The sequence below is a fragment of the Nyctereutes procyonoides genome, unplaced genomic scaffold, assembly GCF_905146905.1.
Source record: "Nyctereutes procyonoides isolate TBG_1078 unplaced genomic scaffold, NYPRO_anot_genome, whole genome shotgun sequence".
NCBI lineage: Eukaryota > Metazoa > Chordata > Mammalia > Carnivora > Canidae > Nyctereutes > Nyctereutes procyonoides.
The window spans coordinates 8,083,864-8,110,702 of record NW_026575159.1 but is presented as its reverse complement, the minus strand read 5'-3'; the positions used below and the strand labels follow the sequence as shown (position 1 = coordinate 8,110,702).

The window sequence follows — 26,839 nt, the reverse complement described above, 5'->3', positions numbered from 1 at the left end:
TCACTCTCTGTCTCCATGCTTCCTCTTTATGGCACTTCCTAGCACTTAGGAATATTGAAGATCTTATATAGCCTTATATTATATAATCCTTTTCTATCTTTCAAGTATTTCCCCAATGAAAAGAGGAAAGTTTGTCTATATCCCTAACACTAGAATAGGATGTGGTAAAAAGAAGGTTCTAAAGAGATATTTATAGAACACATCAGATAAGTTTAGAGTGTTTAGTAGAACACTTACATTACTTTATTTGTATTTCAATATAACATCTAACATTTGTTAGAAGCATGTTAATTGAAGTGCAATTCTCAAAAGAGGAAAGAATAGTATATCTGCCTCTCCTCACTTTTATTCTAACCATTTGCCACAAAGAGTATTTTTTTTAACTCTCAACACTTTATTGAACTTTCAACAACAAACAGGGGCTCAGACTTAGGGTGCACACCTTCCCCAGGGGAGGGGGACCATCCTGTCCTTTAGGGAAAACCCAAAGTCACATGGAGGTGCAGGTACTAGAGTCCCCCAGCTTGGAACCTGGGCAGACTCCAAGTGTGGGCATATTTCCTGAAGTTGGGGCCTGAGAGGCAGTTCTGAGGCCAGCAGACCTGACCTGAACCTGCAGCTTACGGGTTCCTCTGCTGGATCCCAGCAGGTCAGCCAGACCCAGGCCTCTGGCCCACTGGTCTAGGTGACTGACTGCTGGAGACCCATCATGTGGAGCAGCCTGCCTCCTAGTGTGGGTGAAGGGTGGCCCAGTGGCCAGGAATCTTTCTCCCTGGATGACTGTGGCAACCAATGGACTTAGTAGCAAATAATTCCTATTGCACCTTAATTTCTTGGACTTTGACCTAAATTGCTTACTTTGGAAGATGCCTTGGGAAGTAAACAAGGTTTTCTATTGATATTAACTGATAAAAATCCATTAATCAGTGACAAGAAGAAATTAAGTAAACAAAAAGTTGACAACAAGACTATGAATTGAGAAGCTCATATCTAGCATACTTTCTCTTTGGTGTCATAAGAAAAATTCTAACTGAGAACAAGAATTAGAATCCATTCTGTGACTCATTATGTATGCGTATGGTATCTGATTTTTCACTACCATGTTTGTGTATTTAGTCATTTTTACATAATATAATTTTTAAATAAAGCTTTAAGTCAAATGTCATCTGTAAAAATGTATATAGATAGAGGAATAGAAAGATAGGTACTCTAGGTCAAGTTGACCTCATTATTAATGAGGGGCAAAACCAGTAAAATAGCCTTTCTTACAAAATTCATTTTAATGAGCCTCATTTATATTGGTTTTAAAAAAAATTTTATATGTACAACCTAACATATACAAATTTAAGATGAATATTCTCCTATAACTAATAACCTTATCTTATGTCTTTCTTCAAATTTCTTAAGTTGAAGTTAATCATTTATATGTATTATAAAATTTGTATCCTCCAGTAGCTAAGCATAAATAAATGACAGAAGAGAACCAACACATTTGTATGTGGTGTTATAGATTTAATATTTGATGCATTTTTTCATTTCTATATAGCTTCTTCCCTTCATGAAACATTTGTAGTGCCATATTTAATCTGTTATTGTTATGTACCAGCAAACCCCTAAAGGGGAAGAACAGTGTATAGATACAAAAGGCATAAAAAAAAGCTTTTATCTTCCATCAATATATTCCTGTGTCTCCAGATTCCCCAGCCCCCCCTTAACTGATGCTGATCCCAAAGTGGATGAAACTAAAGAATTCCTTAATCTGGCATTGAAAAGTGGCACTGAATAGTCTAGTCCAGAGTCTTAGAATATATATTCTATAATAAAATGTCCAAGTATAATAGCACACTGTATAATTTTTCTGGAATATGAGAGATTAGTCCTTTGCTCTCAAATGAAATTACTTTGAAAGGAAAGAATGTTGGATTTGTATGTGTCATATATAAGACTTGTATAGCTTAAAATATTTACCTGTTTCATAAATTCATGTATATTTACCTTTGTATAGCTCCTTTTTACAAAGATAAGCAAATTCAAATCATTACTAAATAAACAGTTGTTGAATGTTATTTTCCATATATGCACATAATACTCATACAATACATATCACAAAAACAATCAGATTTTAGGATTATTCTAAAATACATATTTTTTAAACAAATGTACTGCATATTCTACTTTGTCTAAATTAGACTTTATACCCAATAAAATGTGATTAAAGAGTCCTGTGAAACATAGCTTTAAAAAAAAAAGACTTATTTATTTATTTGAGAGGGGAAAAAGAGAGAGAGAGCATGCAGGGGGAGAGACAGAGAGAAAGGGAGATTTCAAGCAGACTCCCCCACAACCTAGAGCCCCATGCAGGGCTTTTGGCAGGGCTCAGTTCCACAACCAACCCTGAGACCATGACCCCAGCAGAAACCAAGAGTGCCATGCTTAACTGACTGTGCTACCCAAACACCCCAAAAGCATAGAGTATTGAGTTGGTTTTTGACTAGTGCTTCTTTTTCTTTAAAGTTTATTTATTTACTTTAGTAATCTCTATCCCCAACATGGTACTCAAACTCATGACCCCAATATCAAGAATTGCTGCTCTTCAGACTGAGCCAGCCAGGCACCCCATTGAATAGTGCCTTTATTTGTATAAAAAGAAAGGGGAAATTTACTATAATAATTTTTATTTGGGATAAAGAAATCCAGATTGAATCTATTCTACTCAACACCTACTTTCACACCCATGTTTAAGTTGATGTCTCTAACGCTGCCCTGCTCTTCTTCAAATTCAGATTTTTCCTCCTGCCAAACAGAACAAATGGAAAGCGATCACAACCCTGTTGACACTGTACTCAAAATTCACTACTTTCTGCTCCTCATTTAAAAGATAAAGTTCAAAGTCCATATGCAACATGATGGAGTCCCTACTTCCACCTTTAGCCTTCTTTCTCATCACTTTATGTTTCACAGTTTATATTACAGAAAGGACAACAAAAAATATATTTTCCATTGTGACACTTTCATGCTCTCCCCTAGAAAGTTCTTACCCAATTCTCACCTTTATTTTGTACTGCCTTGGGATTCATTCTTTGAGGAAATCTTTCCATTTCATGGTCCAGTTGGATTGGATGGCTCTTCTCCTGGCTCCCATGTGACCCTTTGTGTCCATATCCCAAAGCACATAAGATGGGGTATAATATTTATCTTGTTTCTATCTTGTCTCTCTTCACTGGACCGTGATCACCAAGATCTAGAAAGTATATGAAAAAAGAAGTGCTGTAATTAATAAAATTAAAATTAATAACTTGGCATTGCATACCTTCAACATAATTAACTTTTGCGTATTTTATACATATGTATATATTATGCATTTTGGATTTCCTCGTGTGGTAGCAAAAATACTTGTTGATATCTGAGTGAATTATTGTCATTTTGAAAAAAACATAATGGAGAAAAGCTGCTTCTGGGAAAGATAAATTCTTAGCAGCATAGAGTTTGGGGAAGTCGCTTTTCTCTTTGAATCACAGAGAGGTTTTCAAAAAAAGAACTTTACTTTCAAGATCATGGTGAATAGATGTGAACATCTGTTTTATGATGATGAACTTATCATGGCTAATAATAACTACCATTTATGAGGGCATACTCTGTATCAAGCACAGTATGTGTTTTTTACAAACTTTGTTTAATGTAATGCCTATTTCAACTTAAGGAAGTATGAATTATGAACACTGTTTTAGAGAAATTCAGAGGATTTCCTCAGATACTATAACATTTTGTGACAAAGATGAGATTTAAACTTTAGCATTGCCCATGTCTCCATCACCCTGTCTCACTAATGAGTATAGCTTGGTAATTAATATTAAAGCATCATTAATTTATTTAATTTAAACATCATCAAAGATTCATTTGAATGTTATGCTAATTATATTGGTACAAAATGTTTTACACAACCATCATCAGCTAGAGAAATGCTGAAAAATGAAATTTCATCAGCTTTCAGATTTCTGTTGATGCATAGGAAATACAGATTTTACCATGGATGATAAAATAGCTGCAACCAATCTATGCTTCCTATACTTTTTCCCAAGGAATTGACATAATATTTATTAATTCTTAGCTTTCAGAACTTTTCTCCCCTTGCTATCACTATTTAAGACATATGGCATATGCCCCACATCAAAGAACATATTTACAAACTGTCTTATTATGTAACAGGTATTGGCAGACAGTATTTTCTAAATTGCAGGCTTTTACTATGCAAATGCAAAATGCTGTGATGTTTAAGCATATGGATTGTGATATCAGGCCAAACTGCTTCTGACTTTTGGGAGGGTTTTTCTATTGGATGCCACTGCTCTAGGACTTCAGTGCCATTCTGTATTATAATCACTATTGCTCCTCAAACTGGATGTTTCTTTTTTTTTTTTTTTTGCTGTTTCTTTTTTTTTCTTAATATATAAATTAATTTTTATTGGTGTTCAATTTACCAACATACAGTATAACACCCAGTGCTCATCCCGTCAAGTGTCCCCCTCAGTGCCCGTCACCCATTCACCCCCACCCCCCGCCCTCCTCCCCCTCCACCACCCCTAGTTCATTTCCCAGAGTTAGAAGTCTTTATGTTCTGTCTCCCTTTCTGATATTTCTCACACATTTCTTCTCCCTTCCCTTATATTCCCTTTCACTATTATTCATATTCCCCAAATGGATGAGAACATAACACTGTTTGTCCTTCTCCGGTTACTGTGGCCAAGTTCAAAAAGGGTGTTGCCTGAGTTCTCCTCTGGGATTTTGATGGAATCTTGTCTCACATTTAGATCTTTCATCTATTTTGAGTTTATCTTCGTGTATGGTGCAAGAGAAATTGAGGAAGACACAAAGAGATGGAAAAATATTCCATGCTCATGGATTGGCAGCATTAATATTGTGAAAATGTCAATATTACCCAGGGCAATTTACACGTATAATGCAATCCCTATCAAAATACCATGGACTTTCTTCAGAGACTTAGAACAAGTTATTTTAAGATTTGTGTGGAATCAGAAAAGACCCCGAACAGCCAGGGGAATTTTAAAAAAGAAAACCATATCTGGGGGCATCACAATGCCAGATTTCAGGTTGTACTACAAAGCTGTGTTCATCAAGACAGTGTGGTACTGGCACAAAAACAGACACATAGATCAATGGAACAGAATAGAGAACCCAGAAGTGGACCCTCAACTTTATGGTCAACTAATATACGATAAAGGAGGAAAGACGATCCACTGGAAGAAAGACAGTCTCTTCAATAAATGGTGCTGGGAAAATTGGACATCCACATGCAGAAGAATGAAACTGGATGTTTCTATGTCTTTTGCAACCCTCTACCAGAATAGTTGGGGAAGCATAGATCTCATGCCTATACTCCAAGTGCGATAAGAGAGCAGAATAGACTATCTAACCTTATTGGGAACTATGTTCTACTTCCTACCAAGATTCTTAACTCTTCAAACACAAGGTGGATATTCAAGTGCTATGTGGCCAAATTAATGTGTCAATATACAGTACAGAAACTTTTAGGGTTAAAATAAACCAGTACCTATATAGTACTGAGCCTAGTGACTCACACAATATAAATATTTGCTATTTTTAAAAAATTTAATAAGTAATGGATATGAAGCATATAATTTAGTGGGAATTCTACATGACTTCATTAAATGTAATAATGTGGGAGTCAGATTTTTAAATCCTTTGTAAATGATACTGAGAATAAAATTATGAGACATAGGTTATATACAACTTCTATCAACGTACCTCATGAAAACCTATATCTTAAGCTTTATGGCAAATGGATCTATTAAGTATTTAGTATCTATGCTGTTTACAGATTTCTCACTTCTGGAAAGCAATGTTAAAATGACTGAGATTATTCTTAATCGACTACATGAATAGCTTAAAAGTTTTTAACATAATTCTCAATAAGCAGCACTATGTAAGCTATTTGGAATCATTACTCTACAAATGGAATTCAAGAGAGTGGCTTATTTGGTTAAAAAATCAAGACACTTATAGATCATTTCTGTGTTTCAGGGGCATGTTTTATTAATACAACCTTTTTTCAGCAGTTCGATGAACTAAGTGCACTTTTCTTTTCCCACCCACAAATAACTAGGAACAAAAGAGAGGCAAATGTATAACATTTCTTTCTCTACAAATATGCATTGTATTCTTCCAATTTCCCTAATAAAAGTTTCAGCCCAATACCAACTAAACATGTAGGGAAAGTGTTCATGTTACATTGATGAGTATTTGTTGATTTTTTTAAATTATCTTTGCATTTCATTTCTACATTAAACAAAAATAAAGGGATAAAAATGGCTACTTGGTCAACTCCATGTTAAAGGAGAATACATAAAAAGAAAATTTCACATCAGACTCCCGCTGTTACTTAATATATTCTTGTGTAAACAAAGGTTTTTTTGTTGTTTTTCTAAATAATCTTTATACCTTCCAATTTTTTTCTTTTAGAAATATATCAATGTACTATTTTTGAGTTTTACTATAATGTTTTATTTATATTAATGTGCATAGATTTTACTTCTAAATATTTATTCCAGTAACAATACATCTACATGAATCAAATTAAAATGAATGTGTCCTACATGTTCAGTCAGACTATTCCATCTTCTCAGAGATTGAGAGTCATTGAAACTGTTCATGAATTACAAGTGTCTAAAATTTCAAGTGACAGCTCATTGGTTAAGTGCTTGTCTGTAAGTATATGGACTAGTTAATAATTAATTCATCACTTCATTTAAATGAAGTAGGGTTCTCATTGTTACATATATACATGCATGAATCTCAGTTATAATTCAGACAAAAAAATCTACTATTAAATGGGTGTCTAAATTCTTTAGGACATGATTATACAATAATGACTGTCAGGGGATTGGCATAGAATTAGCAAGCAAACTATCAGTCATTTATTCGATATCTAATTTGTCTCTACTAGCTGATTAGACTTTTAAAGTCATAAAAAGGAGGCATTCCCTAATTTCAAATTCAATATATTTAAAATGGCTTGCTATAAAGTAGATCATGAGATTTCTTCTTTTGATAAGACGGCAGGTGAGGTACTCTGAGAGGTCCTCCTACTGCAAACCAAGAAACATTTTTTAGTGCATTTCTGGTTTACAAGAAAGCAAAGAAAATCTACAAGGCTATGCATAGATACTGCACAAACACACATAAATATATACACACATAATGAAAAGAACACAAGCTAAAAAGAAAACAGGAGATGAAATGGGAAGAAAGCTTGGTTTTCCTTAGAGCAGATGGCAATAAATCTTTGGAATGAGAAGACTAAGACTGGGGCCTAGTCTCTTTGGATCAATGGGTGAAGAAGCTAAACTTGAAATTTAGCATTTAGTTAAAACCCTTAGATGCTGTTAAAATGGCACGAGCTTGGTAGTAACTCTTGGATCCAATTAGCATAAAATGAATAAAATATACTCAATTTAGGGCCTAACGATTCTCAAAGCTTAAGCTCAAATAAATATGGTTTTACTATTAAATATAACTAAACACATAGGGAAGCAAGCTATTATGAATGAGTCACTAGAAATAACAAACTGAGATTTTTTGGGAAATGAGGGCATTTGAAAACCTTCCAGTATGTGGTAGAATTTAGAAAGTCACATGCATGTGCAGGACAAGTCACATGTTCAGAAAAGACCTGAGAAGAACTTAAGCTTTCACTACTAGCTGATCTATAAGCTCAGTGTAAGCATCAAGTGAAGGCTAAGGAGAACTGTGAGTGGTCTGGCTAAGTGCTAAAAGAGTATACCAGCACTGAGCTATCCTCAAAGACTGGAGGAGGTGTTGCTATGGTCTGAATGTCCGTGTCCACTCAAAATTCATGTGATGAAGTCTTAATGCCCAATATGATGATATTAGGAGGTGGGCCTTTGGGAAATGCTTAGGTCCAGAAAAATAAAAATAAAAAAAATAAAATATAAAAAATAAAATAAATAATAAACAATATATAGATATTTTTAAAAAACAGGATTTCAATGGAAGAGAAAGCTTGCTTTCACCAGACACAGAATCAGCCAGCATCTTGATCATAGACTTCCCAGCCGCAAGAACTGTGATAAATTTCTATTGTTTATAAGCCATCCAGTTTATGGTATTTTGTTAAAGCACCACAAACATACTTAAAATGATTATTTTTAAGTTCCCTGTATTAAAAACAAAAAACAATTCCAGGCAAAATATTGTATGAACACAAGTTAAACTTTCAACAATCAAGAAGAGCAAACTCTAGAGAGGGGAGAGAATCTGATTGCCAGAATTACTCCAGTATAATAATCAAAAGTCCAGTTGCAGCAACAACGAAATAATCACAAAGCATATAAAGCAGGAAAGCAGGACCATTCTAAGGAACAAAATGGCCTGACAGAAACCATCCCTAAATAACTCATTCAGGGATCCCTGGGTGGCGCAGCGGTTTGGCGCCTGCCTTTGGCCCAGGGCGTGATCCTGGAGACCTCGGATCGAATCCCACGTCGGGCTCCCGGTGCATGGAGCCTGCTTCTCCCTCTGCCTATGTCTCTGCCTCTCTCTCTCTCTCTCTCTCTGTGTGACTATCATAAATAAATAAAAATAAAAAAAAATAACTCATTGAATGTATTAAACAAAGCTATATAACAACTATTTAATTATGCTCAAAGAATGTGGACAAAGGGGACGCCTGGGTGGCTCAGCGGTTGGGGGTCTGCCTTCGGCTCAGGGCGTGATCCCGGGGTCCCAGGATCAAGTTTCGTAGCGGGCTCCCCGCAGGGGCCTGCCTCCTGTGTTTCTGCCTCTCTCCGTGTGTTTCTCATGAATAAATAAATAACAATTTTTTAAAAAACATGTGGACAGGGATCCCTGGGTGGCGCAGCGGTTTGGCGCCTGCCTTTGGCCCAGGGCGCGATCCTGGAGACCCGGGGTCGAATCCCACGTCGGGCTCCCTGCATGGAGCCTGCTTCTCCCTCTGCCTGTGTCTCTGCCTCTCTGTCTCTCTCTGTGTGACTATCATGAATAAATAAATAAAATCTTTAAAAAAAAAACATGTGGACAAAGAATTAAAGGGAACCATAAAAATGATATATGAATAAAATGAGAATATCAGTAAGGATATGTAAATTATAAAAAGAATCCAAATAGAAATTTGGGGATTTTAAAATACAATATCTGAAACAAAAAACAATATCTGAAACAAAAAACCCACTAGAGACGTTAAAAGCAGATTCGATTGGGCAGAAGACAGAATTAATAAACTTGAACAATTTGGGACAGCCCGGGTGGCTCAGTGGTTTGGAGCCGCCTTCAACCCAGGGCGTGGTCCTTGGAGACCCAGGATCTAGTCCCACATCAGGCTTCCGGCATGGAGTCTGCTTCTCCCTCTGCCTGTGTCTCTGCCACTCTGTCTCTCATGAATAAATAAATAAAATCTTAAAAAAATAAATAAATAAACTTGAACAATTTTTGAACAATTGAAATCATCAAGGTGAAAAATAAAAGGGAATAAAGAATGAAAAATAATAAAAAAGAGCATAAGAGACCTGTAGGAGGATATGAACAAGTGAGCCAAAAAATGTATTATGAGAGTCCCATAGAGAAGGATGTAGAAGGAATATCTGAAGAAATAATGGTCAAAAATTTCCCAAATTTGAGAATACACGAATCTACACATCCAAGAAGCTCAGGAAACTCTAAGATAAACTCAAAGATGATCTCTAAGAGTTTGATACCTGGACACATCATAGTCAAGTTACTAAAAGGTATAGACAGGGAGAATCTTCAAAGCATTAGGAGAGAAGTCACTGGTCATGAGCAAGAAATTTTAAAAATATTAGCAGCTGATTTTTAATAAGAAAAAGACATGGAAATCAGAAAATAGTAGGATGACATAAAGGTTGAAAGAACAAACAATGCCAAGCAAGAATTTTTTATCTGTCAAAGTTCTCCTTTAAGAATGAAGGTGGAAAAAAAAAAAAAAAGAATGAAGGTGAAACGGGGACCTCTGGGGGGCTCAGTGGTTGAGCGTGTGCCTTTGGCTCAGGGCATTAGGATCAAGTGCCATATCCGGCTCCCTGCATGGAGCCTACTTCTCCCTCTGCCTATGTCTCTGCCTCTCTCTCTGTGTCTCTCATGATAAATAATTAAAGTCTTTGGGATCCCTGGGTGGCGCAGCGGTTTGGCCCAGGGCGCAATCCTGGAGACCCGGGATCGAATCCCACGTCAGGCTCCCGGTGCATGGAGCCTGCTTCTCCCTCTGCCTGTGTCTCTGCCTCTCTCTCTCTCTCTGTATGACTATCATAAATTTTTTAAAAAATAAAATAAAATAAAGTCTTAAAAAAAAAAGAATGAAGGTGAAATCAAGATTCCCCAGGTAAACAAAAGCTAAAAAGCTCAGAAATAAATCCATCAATCAATTCATGTTTGATAAAAGTACCAAGACCATTCAATGGGGAAAGAATCATTGCTTCAACAAACGATGATTGAAAAATTGGACGGCCACATACAAAAGAATGAAATTGGATCTTAATTTACACTACATACAAGAAAATAATTCAAAATGGATAAAGACCTCTATTTAAGGGCTTACACTATAAAAACCCTAGGAGGAAACTTAGAGGAAATTTTTCCAAATAGATTTGACAATGGTTTCTTAAATATGACACCAAAACCATAAACAACACATACAACAAAAGATAAATTGCATTTTGTTACATTAAAAACTTTGATGCATCAAAGAACACTACCATAAGGATGAAAAGACGCCCACACATGGGAGAAAATATTTTCAAATCATATATGTGTTAAGAAATTAATACTAAGAGTGTAGAAAGAGGTCTTACAACTCAGCAACAATAAAACAAACAACCTAATTTAAAAATGGGTAAAAGACTTGAATAGCCAATTCTCCAAAGAAGATATGCAAATTGCTAATAAATACATGAAAAGATGTTCAATAGTATTAGTCATTAGAGAAATGCAATCAAACCACAATAATAAGCCATTTCACACTTACTGGGATGACCATAATAAAAACCAAATAGAAATGAGCAACACACCTACTAGGATGACTACAGTAAAAACAAAACAAAAAATAACAGCTGGTGAGAATATGGAAAAACTGGAACTCTCGTGTTGCTGGTGGGAATTTAAAATGTTGCAGCAACTCTGGAAAACAGTCTGGCAGTTCTCAAAACGCTAAACAGAATTAATGTGTGACCTAGAAATTCCACTCCTAGATACATACTCAAAATAATTGAAAGCAAAGATTCAAAACATTTACTTGTATATCCATCTTCATAGTAGCAGTATTCACAATAGGCAAAATATGGACACATCCCAAGTGCCTATCAACAGAGTGATGGTTAAACAAAATGATATATATATATATATGTATATATATATATATATATGAAAATTATTCAGCCATAAAAAGGAATACATTTGCTACAATATAGATGAACCTGAGAAATCTTATGCTAAATGAAATAGGTCAGACACAAAAGGAAAAAATATTGTATAATTTTACTTACATAAAATACTTATAATAGGCAAATTTGTAGAGATAGATAGTATGTTAGAAGTTAACCAAGGGTAACTTTGGAAGACAGTGGTAATGGTTGCACAACATTGTGAGCATAATGTTACCAAACTGTATACTTAAACAATGGTTAAAAGCACAAATTTTCTTTTATATATATTACCACAATAAAAATAATAAACAAAAATAGAGAAAACATTTAAATAATATTAGAAATAGAAACAAGAAAAAAGTACAGACAGACCTAGCATAGCTTGAAAGAAAGTGACTAACTATATGACAATGAATTTGAAAAGATTCTCAGTGTTGAAATGTTTCTGGGAAAATTAAACTTATCTAAATTGACTCAAGAGAAAACAAACAAGCCTGAAAGACCTGAATAATTCTAGAAATAAAAAATAAATTAAACCAACAGTAAAAGCTTAACTACTGCTCCCCAGAAAGAGGCTTAGATGTTCTTCAGGATAGTTCTCTCTTTTTTTTAACCGATTTTGTTTATTTATTTGAGAGAGCATGAATGGGGACAGGGGCAGAGGGAGGAGAAGCAGACTTCCTGGTGATCAGAGAGCCTGACCCCGAGATCATTGCTGAGCTGAAGGCAGGCGCTTCACCATCTGAGCCACTCAACTGCCCCTTATAGGATAGTTCTATACAACTTTCAAAAATGATGATTTTCAATCTTACAGAAGTTCTTTCATAGTAGAAATGAAAGTATGCATGTGTCAATTTATTTGATGAAAGATGTTGATATGAAATCAGCAAGGAAAACCAGAGTAGAAAACTTCCTTGTCTTCATAAGATATATTTACCTCAATAATATTCTTAATGGTAAAATATTAGAAGCATTATCTTTTAAATGAAACACAACTTAATGAGGCCAACTATAACCTATTCTATAAACATTATACCAGAGATCCAAGGCAGAGAAAGACAATTATCATATGGTTTCACTCATATGAGGAATATAAGAAACAGCACAGAGGACCTTAGCGGAAGAAAGAAAAAAGAAAATGGAATGGGAAGAAATCAGAGAGGGAGATAAACCATGAGAGACTCTTAACTATGAGAAAGAAACTGAGGGTTGCTGGAGGGGAGGGAGTGGGAGGGGATGGGGTAACTGGGTGATGGGCATTAAGGAAGGCACGTGATATAATGAGCACTGGGTATTCTATGAAACTGATGAATTACTGAACTCTACATCTGCAACTAATGATGTTCCCTGTATGCTGGCTAAATGAATTTAAATTTCAAAAAAAAAATAAATGTAAAGATAAAAGGAATAAAAAAAAATAATACAAGAACCTGGATGGCACAGTTGGTTAAGCCTCCAATTCTTGGTTTTGGCTCAGGTCCTGATTGAGCTCCACTTTGGACTCCACATGGCATCTGCGTCTATCCCTCTGCCCCTCCCCTCCTATCATACTCTCTCTATATATATAATAAATAAATAAATATTTTAAAAAAACAGAAGAATACACAAGAATTTAAATTGTCATTTATAGAAGATATACATGTTATGGACAAAACTATAAATAATTTACAAAATAATAAATAGGGAATAATAGGAAAGTCTTATGAAATCACCTAAATATGAGCTCAATAAGCAAAAATAATTTTCATTTCTATATACAAACAATGAATAGGTGAAAATATAAAGATATATACCATTTAAAATAAGAAAAAAAAGGGACGCCAGGGTAGCTCAGCTGTTGAGCATCTGCTTTTGGCTCAGAGCGTAATCCCGGAGTTCCAAGATGGAGTCTCACATTGGGCTTCCTGCATGGAGCCTGCTTCCCCCTCTTCCTATGTCTTTGCTTCTCTTTCTCTCTCTTTCTCTCTGTGTGTCTCTCATGAATAAATAAATAAAATCTAAAAAAAATAAAAACAAAAAATAGGGCACGTGAGTGGTTCAGTAGGATAAGCTGCCAACTCTTGATTTCAGTTCAGGTCATGATCTCAGATGGTAAGACTTGAGCCCCCACGTCATGCTCTGTGCTCAGTGGGGAATCAGCTTGAGATTCTTTCCCTCCACCCCTCCCCCTGTTCTGCTCTCTTTCTCTAAAGTAAATGAATAAATAAATCTTTTTAAAAAATAACAAAAAATGGGGCACCTGGTGGCTCAGTGATTGAGCATCTGCCTTTAGCTCAGGTCATAATCCCAGGGTCCTGGGATCGAGTCCCACACTGGGCTCCCTGCAGGGAGCTTTCTTATCCCTTATGTCTCTGCCTCTCTTTCTCTGTCATAAATTAAAAAAAAATCTTATAAAAATAATAACAAAAAAGGGGTTTCAAAATGCATGCTGAGAAATGGAATATCGGAGTCATAGGATGAAGTCTTATTTTATAGCAATAAGAGTTAAGCCAATTTCTGGTGGTTCAGGGACTCACACATTGGCCAGAAGAACACAATATAGAGTTCCCAAACCAACATCCTCATATATAGACTCTTGATATATGTCAAAGTCTTCCATGCAGATCACTGGGGAAAGGAGGTCTATTAACCACATGGTTATGAACACTATTAAATAGTTTCTGGTTCAAGACACAAAAGTCCAGGGCCAGATGGCTTCCCAGGGGAATTCTATCAAACATTTAAAGAAGAAACCATAACTAATCTACTAAAGCTGTTCGGAAAGATAGAAAGAGATGGAATACTTCCAAACTCGTTCTATGAGGCCAGCATCACCTTAATTCCAAAACCAGACAAAGACCCCACCAAAAAGGAGAATTACAAACCAATATCCCTGATGAACATGGATGCAAAAATTCTCAACAAGATATACTAGCCAATAGGATCCAACGATACATTAAGAAGATTATTCACCATGACCAAGTGGGATTTATCCCCAGGATCCAAGGCAGGTTTAACACTCGTAAAGCAATCAATGTGATAGATCATATCAGCAAGAGAAAAACCAAGAACCATATGATCCTCTCAATAGATACAGAGAAAGCATTTGACAAAATACAGCATCCATTCCTGATCAAAACTCTTCAGAGTGTAGGGATAGAGGGAATATTCCTCAGCATCTTAAAAGCCATCTATGAAAAGCCCACAGCAAATATCATTCTCAGTGGGGAAACACTGGGAGCCTTTCCCCTAAGATCAGGAACAAGACAGGGATGTCCACTCTCACCACTGCTATTCAACATAGTACTAGAAGTCCTAGCCTCAGCGATCAGACAACAAAAAGACATTAAAGGCATTCAAATTGGCAAAGAAGAAGTCAAATTCTCTCTCTTCGCCAATGACATGATACTCTACATAGAAAACCCAAAAGCCTCCAGCCCAATATTGCTAGAACTCATACAGCAATTTGGTAGCGTGGCAGGATACAAAATCAATGCCCAGAAATCAGTGGCATTTCTACACACTGACAATGAGACTGAAGAAAGAGAAATTAAGGAGTCAATCCCATTTACAATTGCACCCAAAAGCATAAGATACCTAGGAATAAACCTAACCAAAGAGGTAAAGGACCTATACCCTAAAAACTATAGAACACTTCTGAAAGATATTGAGGAAGACACAAAAAGATGGAAAAATATTTCATGCTCATGGATTGGCAGAATTAATATTGTGAAAATGTCAATACTACCCAGGGCAATTTATACATTTAATGCAACACGTATCAAAATACCATGGACTTTCTTCAGAGAGTTAGAACAAATTATTTTAAGATTTGTGTGGAATCAGAAAAGATCCCAAATAGCCAAGGGAATTTTAAAAAAGAAAACCATAGCTGGGGGCATCACAATGCCAGATTTCGGGATATACTACAAAGCTGTGGTCATGAAGACAGTGAGGTACTGGCACAAAAACAGACACATAGATCAATGGAACCGAATAGAGAATCCAGAAGTGGACCCTCAACTTTATGGTCAACTAATATTCGACAAAGCAGGAAAGACTATCCACTGGAAAAAGTACAGTCTCTTCAATAAATGGTGCTGGGAAAATTGGACATCCACATGCAGAGGAATGAAACTGGACCATTCTCTTACTCCATACACAAAGATAAACTCAAAATGGATGAAAGATCTAAATGTGAGACAAGAGTCCATCAAAATCCTAGAGGAGAACACAGGCAACACCTTTTTAAACTTGGCCACAGTAACCTCTTGCAAGATACATCCATGAAGGCAAGAGAAACAAAAGCAAAAATGAACTATTGGGACTTCATCAAGATAAGAAGCTTTTGCACCGAAAAAGAAACAGTCAACAAAACTAAAAGACAACCTACAGAATGGGAGAAAATATTTGTAAATGACCTATCAGATAAAGGGCTAGTATCCAAGATCTATAAAGAACTTGTTAAACTCAACAGCAAAGAAACAAACAATCCAATCATGAAATGGGCAAAAGACATGAACAGAAATTTCTCCAAAGACGACTTACACATGGCCAACAAACAGCACATGAGAAAATGCTCTGCATCACTTGCCATCAGGGAAATACAAATCAAAACCACAATGAGATACCACCTCACACCAGTGAGAATGGGGAGAATTAACAAAGCAGGAAACCACAAATGTTGGAGAGGATGTGGAGAAAGGGAAACCCTCCTGCACTATTGGTGGGAATGTGAACTGGTGCAGTCACTCTGGAAAACTGTGTGGAGGTTCCTCAAAGAGTTAAAAATAGACCTGCCCTACGACCCAGCAATTGCACTGTTGAGGATTTACCCCAAAGATACAGATGCAGTGAAACGCTGGGACACGTGCACCCAGATGTTTATAGCAGCCATGTCCACAATAGCCAAACTGTGGAAGGAGCCTCGGTTCCATTGAAAGATGAATGGATAAAGAAGATGTGGTTTAGGGGATCCCTGGGTGGCTCAGTGGTTCAGTGCCTGCCTTTGGCCTGAGGCATGATCCTGGAGTCCTGGGATCAAGTCCCACGTCCGGCTCCTGCTTGGAAGGAGCCTGCTTCTTGCGCCTGTGTCTCTGCCTCTCTCTCTCTCTCTCTATGTCTATCATGAATAAATAAATAAAATCTTAAAAAAAAGAAGATGTGGTCTATGTATACAGTGGAATATTACTCAGCCATTAGAAACTACAAATACCCACCATTTGCTTCGACGTGGATGGAACTGGAAGGTATTATGCTGAGTGAAATAAGTCAATCGGAGAAGGACAAAAATTATATGGTCTAATTCATTTGGGGAATATAAAAAATAGTGAAAGGAAATAAAGGGGAAAGGAGAAAAAATGAGTGGGAAATATCAGAAAGGGAGACAGAACATGAGAGACTCCTAACTCTGGGAAACGAACAAGGGGTGGTGGAAAGGGAGGTGGGCGGGGAGTGGGTGTGACTGGGTGACAGGCACTGAGGGGGGCACTTGATGGGATGAGCACTGGGTGTTATGCTATATGTTGGCAAATTGAATTCCAAATAAATAAATAAATAAATAAATAAATAAATAAATAAATAAAATAAAATAAAAAAAGAAAGCAAAAAAAACCTCACAAATGTGTATCTCTAGGTTATTTTCTTAAAAGCGTTATTTCTGGAAAATAAGCAAAAATTCAATTTCATGATATTGTGCCATAAGGTTTTCCAAAATTATTTTACCAATTTAAATGTTCACAATTTGTGTACATTAGGTTTCATTATTTCTATCAATCTAGAGAGTGTGAAATTTGATTTTTTGTATTTTCTTCATTAACAAGCTGTATATATTTTTATATGCATTAATTTATGCTTCCTTTTCTGTGACATGACTATTTGTATTTTGGCTATTTTTCACTTGATGGCTTATTTATTTATTTGGGGGGAATAGGGGCAAAGGTAGAAGGAGGGAGAGAATCCCAAGCAGGTCCCATGCCCAGTGTGGAGCCTGGTGTAGGGCCCAATCTCACATGTTGTTTATAATAGCAAAAAAAAAAAAAAAAAAGAAGAAAGAAAGAAAGAGAAAAAGAAAAAAGAAAAACAAGCTAAATTTCTATTAACATGCAATTATCAATTGAGAGTATCTGTATGTATACTCAGTATACATACAGATATATATATGTATACTCTCAGTATAGAACAGGGAAATGCATTTTTTTAACTGCAGCCATGTAAACTGTACAACTCAGTGTTTTCATATATTTTACATTTAAATTTGACCAAAACAATTGTTTTTGTCAATGCTAATATAAAAGCATTAAAAAATCAAGAGATGGGACTAATAAAAAAATTATTTTAAGGATTTTATTTATTTATTCATTAGAGACACACAGAGAGAGGCAGAGACATAGGCAGAGAGAGAACCCGGCTCCTCAAGGGGAGCTGGATGGGGCAGGATCCCAGGACTCCTATTCCACACCCTGAGCTGAAGGCAAACACTCAACTGCTGAGCCATCCAAGTGCCCCCCCAAAATTGTTATAAAGCCTAGAAAATCCAGAATATAAAATCTTTCATTTTTTTAGAATTTCTTTTTATGATACCAAGGTAACAAATAGTTATGAAAATTATCAGAGAGATAATTTTTTAATTTATTCTTTACTAAAATTGGCAATCTCAGGCATTCATTTTTTTTAATTTGGGGATGAATAATATTTTATTATTAATTATTTTTTGCTCAAAGCATGATTATATAGAGGACAGTATTTATGTAATTTCTTCCTGTACTGATTCTTAATTACATTATTATTTAATATCATACTAGGTTCCTTATTTAAGAATTACAATTTTAGGGACGCCTGGGTGGCTCAGTGGTTGAGCATCTGCCTTTGTCTCAGAGCGTGATCCTGGTCTGGGGATCAAGTCCCTCATCAGGCTCCCCGTGAGGAGTCTGCTTCTCCTGCTGCCTATGAGTCTGCTTCCATCTCTGTTTATCTCACGATTAAATCAATAAAAAATCTTTTTTTTAAAAAAATGCAATTTTATTAAATATGAATTTTTGCATAGACAATATAAACAATGTATGAATGCATGATTATAGTTTAGTAAGAAATAATACTAAATTACTTATAGTGGTATAATTTGCTTCCAGTTTTGCTAGCTTGTTATAATCTATTTGAGAGATTCTGTTACCAAAGGACACAGAAAAATAAATCTGATACCTTTAAATCTGGCGATCTAGATTCAAATTTAGCTCTAACGTTTTTTAAGCTTTACTATTTAATGGAAATAGCACACTCTGTGTTTTTCCATGTTAGCTTTATAAAAATATATGCAAATGTATGGAAAACCACTCTCCACCTACATGTACTTTTTATAAAGCCTTCTCAAAGTAGATTTGCATTAATCATGCTTCAAATAAGAATGTTCTATAAACAGAAGCCACGCCATTTCATTGAAAAATTATTACAGAAGGTACATTACTGCAAATAAAAATCATACAAAAATTATAAAGATTGAACTTTAGGGATAGTCTGACATAATCCATTGCTATGGTATTAAGTTTACATAGATAGATGCAATAAGTCTGATATGCATTTTAAATATTTCCCTGCCTAAGTTTTAATTTTATTAAATATTGCAATATATTTGAGATGTTTGTTTCTGTTTATGCCTAGGTTATACAGATAAATTTTGAAGAATTTGATCTGGAGATTGGCTATGATACTTTGACAATCGGTGATGGGGGTGAAGTTGGAGACCCCAGGACAGTGCTCCAAGTGTAAGTGCTCAACATCTCATTTTTGACTTTGCCTATCAGGTCTTTATTAAATCTTACCCTTTTTTTTAATTGGTCCCTCCCACTACTACCAACAGAAGAAGCATAGTAACTTGGTGATTATGTACAACCTACATGTAATATTCTTATTAGTTCCTCTTCAATGAGGTTTAAGTTACTTGATCCAAACAGAATTTTTTTAGAATCCATTGTAGACAGAAGCCTGTCAGAAATGGAGGCTCTTAGTAAAATTGCAAGTGGTTGATTAGGGTTTATTTTTAAAAATACCCTTGCCCTTCCAGTTTAAAAATAAAATGAAAAAATAAGTATAAGATAGATTCCAGGGGACTCATACTAGTATTGAAGACTGGTGGGTACTGTTCATTTATTGGCCATAAAATCATACCTAGCCATCGAGATCTGAAGTTTAGAGTTTTCCAGTGGTTTAATACTGGAAGTAGTTAGCAATAAACCACTCTCAGTGTTGAAGTAGATGAAATAGATCAAGAAGAGTGTGGGCTAAAGCAATCATGTATTGAAAAAAGGAAATGTTAGGAATTTATTTATTACCCAGTCCTTGGGCTAATCATTCCAATAATCTACCTCTGAAAGTGGCATGAAAAAATGCTTGGGGGAGACTATATTGTGTTCTCTACTGTGAATCTCAAAAACTTAGAGTACACTTTCTCTCAGAATTCCTTTTATAACTATTGATTTTCAATTTAGCTTTTATGAATACAATGGATTTCCCTAAACCATCAAATCAAAGTTCACTCTGAGTATTTCATCTCCAGTGGGAATAACAATTAAAGCTTCTTTCTGTGAGCATTACCTTTTAGAATGTTCAATCAATAGATCTAAATTGGTCCCCTAGTGAGAATGTGGGAGGGCTAGAAGAGAGAAAGAAAGAAAAAAAACAACAACATTATGTCTAAATAACCCTAACACCATGAGGGTAGCGTGTATGCATGCACATATACATACACACATTATTCAGATCCAGACCTTATTGTAATGACACATATCTATTTTTTTACAACTCAAAGTAAGAAGAAATAGAGCAATAGCCTTATAATTTTTAGATACTGAGAGGAAAATAAAGCAACTCTTTTTTTTTTTAAATACAGCCATACATCAAGAAAGAAAGAAAGAAAGAAAGAAAGAAAGAAAGAAAGAAAGAGAGTTCTTCCTTAATCAAGAAAACCTATTTAAATCCAGAACCCTGTTCTAGGCATTGAGGGTGGCTATGCCTTTGTTTCCTGACCCCATCCCCCATAATAGCTGAAGCATTTACATGCCACTCCCACCTTTACACACACCACCGCTGTCTCTTGCCACACTCCTTCATTTTCTGCGTACCTACCATTCTCATTTGACCTCAATTGACTTAAAAAAATTATTAGTGGTTTTACTGTTCATTTCAAAACTTAATTTGTCAAGTGCATGTGATGTGCTTATTTCTTTTTATATTGGAAGACAGGGATGGTTTTTTAAAAAATAAACTTGAAAACCATATATTGAATGAATGAAATAAAAGAGTGGATATAGTAAAAAGTGTGGGATATTTAAGTGAAAAAAAAAGTCATACAGTTGGTTTTTTGAAGAAGAATCCCAAAATTAGGGGGACAACAAAAGACCAGGTAGAGAACAAATGTGTGGATGGTAAGTGCCTTTATAACCCAAGTGAGTAGTCAAATGGAAATAAGTGTATGTCACAGACTAACATGAGTTTCCTTCCATTGATGGTAGGAAGAAGAAAAAAAAGTTACATTTTTTCCTCTTCTCACATTCCTCTTGTCATACTTTCCCTTTTCTTTGTGTAGTAGTTTTATTTTATTGTTATATTTCCCTCACTCTGAGAAGTTATATTAATTTTGAAAAATTTATGTGATTCCTATTTTTCTTTTATACTCTTCTGTCTGGAACCAGGAAGTGTTTTTCAAACTTGCTTTTCTCCCTCAGAAACAAATTACACTTCTCCGAAAATATAACTCTTTTCCTTGAGTAAGGATGACTATAACAGAACTTAGGCAGCACCTACTCCTGGAGGTGTTCAAATAAAAGCTGGCTAACCAGCTAACAGATTTTACAAGTTCTGGAATTAGATCAGAAGTTCCTTTGAACTCTAAGATTCTGTAATAATAGAACTTGCTGGATTTGTATCCACTAGAGAAGCTGATATAAATTTTAGAGAATCTGAATCATATTTCTCAAGGATGTTAACTTTCCAACTTTAGGACCACCCATCTGGGCATTTGGAGGGCCTGGAGTAAGAATGCAAATAAATGCAAACTCACATATCAAATGCCTAAATATTAAAAGTTATAAATCCAGCTATATATCATTAAATATAGTATGTTCCATACTCTGACCTTGACAAATACACCTTCATGGGGATCAGAAAAGACAAGTTTGACTTTAGAATTCTAGGAATTGTGTAATTTTCTTTGTTGGAACATGAAAGCATGGGCAAATGTGGTCTTAGCCCCAGCCTACATCTACTTCCCACTCCTACCAACTTCAGCTCTATCCTTCACCATGTGTATGGACTTCCCAGCTTAAACATTTGAACTGGTCACACCTCTCTGCAAGCACTGCCCACTGTGCCAAGGGGTGCACATATAGGTCCTAATGATACAGGAGAGCTTGGTTTTTGTCTTATGAAGTGAAAAATGGATCTCACAGACAACAGAGAGTGAGTAAAGCAATAGAAGTTTATTAAGGAGAGATACAGAGAAAGCTATCAGAAGTGAGAGGGGTGCCGACACGGTTGCCACTGAGGGCTTTTAGTGGCAGTCTTTTATTGAGAACCTAGCCAGAGAGCCCATGGCCTTGAGATTCTTGTCCAGTCTTTAAGTAAGGACTATTGATAACACCTTAAATGATTTATTTCTTTGTGGTGTGGTGAGTTTCTGTGATTATTTAGTAACCATCAAAGGGAGATACTCTCTAACGTTTTGGAGCTAGAGAGCCAGGTTTATTATTTTTCTCTCTTTTTATTGTCTTATTTCTGTTTTCTTGGGATGAACAGGAACCTGACTCTGGGCCTTTCAGTGTCCTTGGGGTTTATGAGAGCCCACAGATTTCTGGGAGCTTAACTCTAGTCTTTTCCCTTATCTTTCCCTGCCTAGCCCCTTCTGCCCCTAACTCATTCCTACATCACTATGTTCTGGTCCCGGAAATATGTATCTGGAAAAGAGACCCACTTGGCTCCAGGTAGCAGGGAAATCCAGAGTATTAGGTGCTAGTGAGTTGTAGAACAGTACTTCTCAAATAAACTGTAATATAGAAGATTTGTTTTTCTTTCCAATCCATCTTGAGCTGATACTTTTGTATAGTGAAAGAAAAATAAGTTCCTAGAAAAATGAAATAAAACCACATTTAAGTGCAATCCCATTATTTTTCTATCATGAAATTCACCACACAAAATTAGGCTTTAATTACTCTAGAAATTTCAAGAGTAATTTGAAAGACTTACTCCCAATTTCCATAGTAATGACACTATGGGCTAGAAACTAGTCTTGGATCTAGAAGAAGTGGGCAAAGGATGCCAGCAACAGGCAGACCTAACATATCCCTGGGTGAGAGTTAAGGAAAGGTCAGAGGAAGACACTCCATGGGGAAGGAATTAGGAAAGGGGTCCTTTGGCTCTGGTTTAAAAGCAATTTTACATATGTGGCATGATAAATTGTCAATAATTTATTTTAAAACCCCAGTTGAAAAGAATTTATTTTAAACTATACTCTTCTAACAGGTAAAACTAGTGTCCATCTAGACATCCTATTTAGCAATGTTCATTCATCTATGAACTTTTTTTTTAATTTTTAAGTTTGATTCATATGCTAGTAAGTAACTTTTGGCACCAAAATTATTTTTGTAAAAAAAATTTATTTTAAAAGTTTTAATAGCAGCATGCCTGGGTGGCTCAGCGGTTGAGCATCTGCCTTTGGCTAAGGGTGTGATCCTGGAGTCCCAAGATCGAGTCCCACATCGGGCTCCCTGCATGGAGCCTGCTTCTCCCTCTGCCTGTGTCTCTGCTTCTCTCTCTCTCTCTCTCTGTATATATATATATATATATATATATATATATATATAGTGTCTCATGAATAAATAAAAGATTTAATAGCTAAAAGTGTAAAAAAAAAGTGATAAAAACCCATGAAAATGGATGCATCTAACAGAAAACTACATAATATCATAATATTTGAAATTCTTTTACAAGAGGATGAATTCAAGCTATATTAATTTTATTGATTTCTATGATAAAATTATATTAATTGATTTAATAAACAAACAATTAATTTAATAAACACAGGACACATCCCTTTGGTAAATATTTAACCAGATATAAAATATTCCAAGCTGTTCTGTTTAGGTCATTGGATTAAATTAAGCATTGGAAATATGTGGCATTTTTGTTTTTCATTTCCTTTTAATATTTAAGTTCTAAAAAATAAAGTCAATTGTCATACTCTATTCTATAAAAAATATATGTAGTCCATAAAGTCACAACATGTTCAATAGTTAAAATAATGCTCCAAAAAGGAACTAATTATGAAATATTTATTTAAAAAAGTCTTGTAATCTCTTTCTCTGAAGTACAAAGCATATAGTATTTGCAATACAGTAACTTAAAAATAATTAAGGTATGTGGCGTCTCTTCACCCTGAGACTTTGGCTTCAAAGAAATACTTACAATGAACTTATCATCAATAAAATTATTAAATAATAGAGAATGCCTTATAATTGGACAGCATATGCAATACTGAGTTCTCCATATATTATTATCAAATGAAAATTCCTAAAATAATGCAATTTAAGTTGCAATTCTAAATCCACAATTTAGAGATTTGTTGCTTCTGCCATTTGCTGTCTCATAATCTGTTGCCCATTTGTACACTTGTCTCTCTCATTCATTTTCTCTTCAAGGGAGTTGCTTGGAGGGCATTTTCCCCCTTTTTGAAACAGCATTTTTTAATTCCTGGCAGCTGCATGATGATATAGTGACAAGGGTCAAGGAGAGCAGAGTGTGAACATAGCCAGCTGATAAAAATTCAGGTAATGGATTTGAACAATCATGCTATTATCTTTTAAAGGCTATTAAAATGACTTTAACTTTCTCCAGACTGTTTTCCATGTGCTTTTTTCACACTTATGTGTAAATTCACCTGATAGTGAAAATGGATGTAATAAATATGAGAGAACTAACAGTGAATTGAATTGTTGAATTCACCTCCAACCCTCAATTCATCTGCACAGAGAAGGAGAGGATGTTGATTATATGTCCACCCTTCTCATGTGGATAGGATCACATGAAGATGGTTGAATATTTGATCAAGCATGTGATTCTTTTCATTTTTCTTACCTTCTTTCTCACATGTTTTGCTGTTTCCTTATTGGATTCATGGTGATACTGTAAAGATTAGTGAAATAAAAAACTGCAAAATAAAAGACGAGGGAAAAAAGTCTTCTATTCCTAAGATAGCTCTGTGAATTTATGAATATGCACTGATATTGATTGGATGATATTGTATTTGCACAAATATCTTAAGGGGAAAATATTGTTTTGGGTATCTAAACATGGGTAATTCTCTTACTTTGAAATTCTAATTTCTTCTAAAAAATCAATGTACAATGTAAAATTTCCTTCTCAGATATATGTGGGTATAGACTAGCAATACTCTTCCCTGGGATTTCTCTCTCTGTCTCTTTCTCTCTCTCTCTCTCTCTCTCTCTCTCTCTATATATATATATATATATATATATATATATATATATATATATATATATGGTTTCCCATAATACCTAACACAGAGCCTAAATTGCATGAATATATACCTGAATTTTTATCAGCTGGCTATGTTCACACTCTGCTCTCCTTGACCCTTGTCACTATATCACCATGCAGCTGCCAGGAATTAAAAAATGCTGTTTCAAAAAGGGGGAAAATGCCCTCCAAGCAACTTCCTTGAAGAGAAAATGAATGAGAGAGACAAGTGTACAAATGGGCAACAGATTATGAGACAGCAAATGGCAGAAGCAACAAATCTCTGAATTGTGGATTTAGGATTGCAACTTAAATTGCATTATTTTAGGAATTTTCATTTGATAATAATATATGGAGAACTCATATATATATATATGGAGATATATATGGATATATATATATATAATTTATTCATTCATTCATTCATTCATTCATTCATGAGAGACACAGAGAGAAAGAGAGGCAGAGACACAAGCAGAGGGAGAAGCAGGCTCCATGCAGAGAGTCTGACGTGGGACTCGATCCCGGGTATCCAGGATCACGCCCTGGGCTGAAGGTGGTGCTAAACTGCTGAGCCACCCAGGCTGCCCTATATATATATATATATATATTTTAATGTTAAATACACACATCCTTTTTTGTTAATGTAGTTTTTAAATAAATATTTTATTTAATAATATTTTAATAAATGATATTTATATTAGCTTTCTAGAATAGACAGATATGTTTTGTTATGCTTATAGATTATTGTTACTGCTCTCAGTTCATTGGTCCATATGTTTTGACAAACTACTTTGTCCAAATTGTTTTTATTTATTTATTTTTTTAAGCAACTCAGTGATTCACTTTGTTAAAATCTCGACTTCATGCTTCTTGGCATCAGACCACTACACTTGATATTTGCCTTGAGCAAACTTTCACATCCGGGAATTGTACCTTCCCAAATTTGCTTTTATACTTCCCTCTCTTAATAATGAAAAAATCTAAATACCAATAAACAACATGCACTAATGAAAGAAGGGAATATACTACATATAGCAATAAGGTTATATACTTTTTAAGAGATTGATGACCACAGTATAAAGAAAAAGTGCTTAGAAAATTGACCAGTGAGAAAAATCATCTGTCCCTTACCTTAAAGTTATTAAAAACAAGGAAAAGAATCTCTTCTTTTTGTTTTTTGCTCTGCTATGCACCTCTCCTTGCCCTCCTCCACTATACACACTTACTCACTCACATGTGTTCACCATCATTTTAAGTGCCTTAAGAGCAGAGATTCTTACTTATCTTGGGTTTCCCATAATACCTAACACAGAGCCTAAACTGCATGAATTATAGTAAGAGAGACAAAGTTACTCCGCACCAAGACACTTACTGAGACATGTGAGCAGATATCTTTGCAAACATTAGCAAGGACATACTGTAACTTGTAGAGAGCTGTGCAGACTATCTGGATGCCTTTGTTCACTCGGGCTGCTGTCACAAAAAATACCATAGATTGAGTGGTTTATCAACAACAGAAGTTTATTTCTCACTGTTCTGAAAGTTGGAAGTCCAAGATCACAGTCCCAGGAGAATCTGTGTCTGCTGAGGATTCACTTTCTGATTCATAGATGGCCATCTTTTTACTGTGTCTGCACATGCCAAAAAGAGGCAGCGATCTCTCTGGGGCCTCTTTTATAAGGGCAACATTTCATTGATGAGGGTTCAGCTCTTATGAGGTAAGTAATTTCCCATCAAAGTCCCCACTTCCAAATACTCTCACTTTGGGGATTAGGTTTCAACACATAAAATGGGAGGGTGTGGGGCATATTCATTATCTAGCACTGGGAATTTCAACAACACTAACTGCTATCACCTCCAGGAAAAACAATCAAACTGACAGC

General features: G+C 35.5%; 1 protein-coding gene across 3 annotated transcripts in view; it reads left to right on the top strand.

Moving 5' to 3' along the window:
- The window catches only part of CSMD3 (CUB and Sushi multiple domains 3), a 1,184,516-nt gene that overhangs the window by 606,791 nt on the left and 550,886 nt on the right, over positions 1–26,839 (top strand). For all 3 annotated transcript variants that reach the window (XM_055314112.1, XM_055314111.1, XM_055314109.1), the window contains one exon: positions 19,086–19,189. In XM_055314112.1, the coding sequence (XP_055170087.1) occupies positions 19,086–19,189 (104 nt within the window). The remainder of the gene's footprint in view (positions 1–19,085; positions 19,190–26,839) is intronic.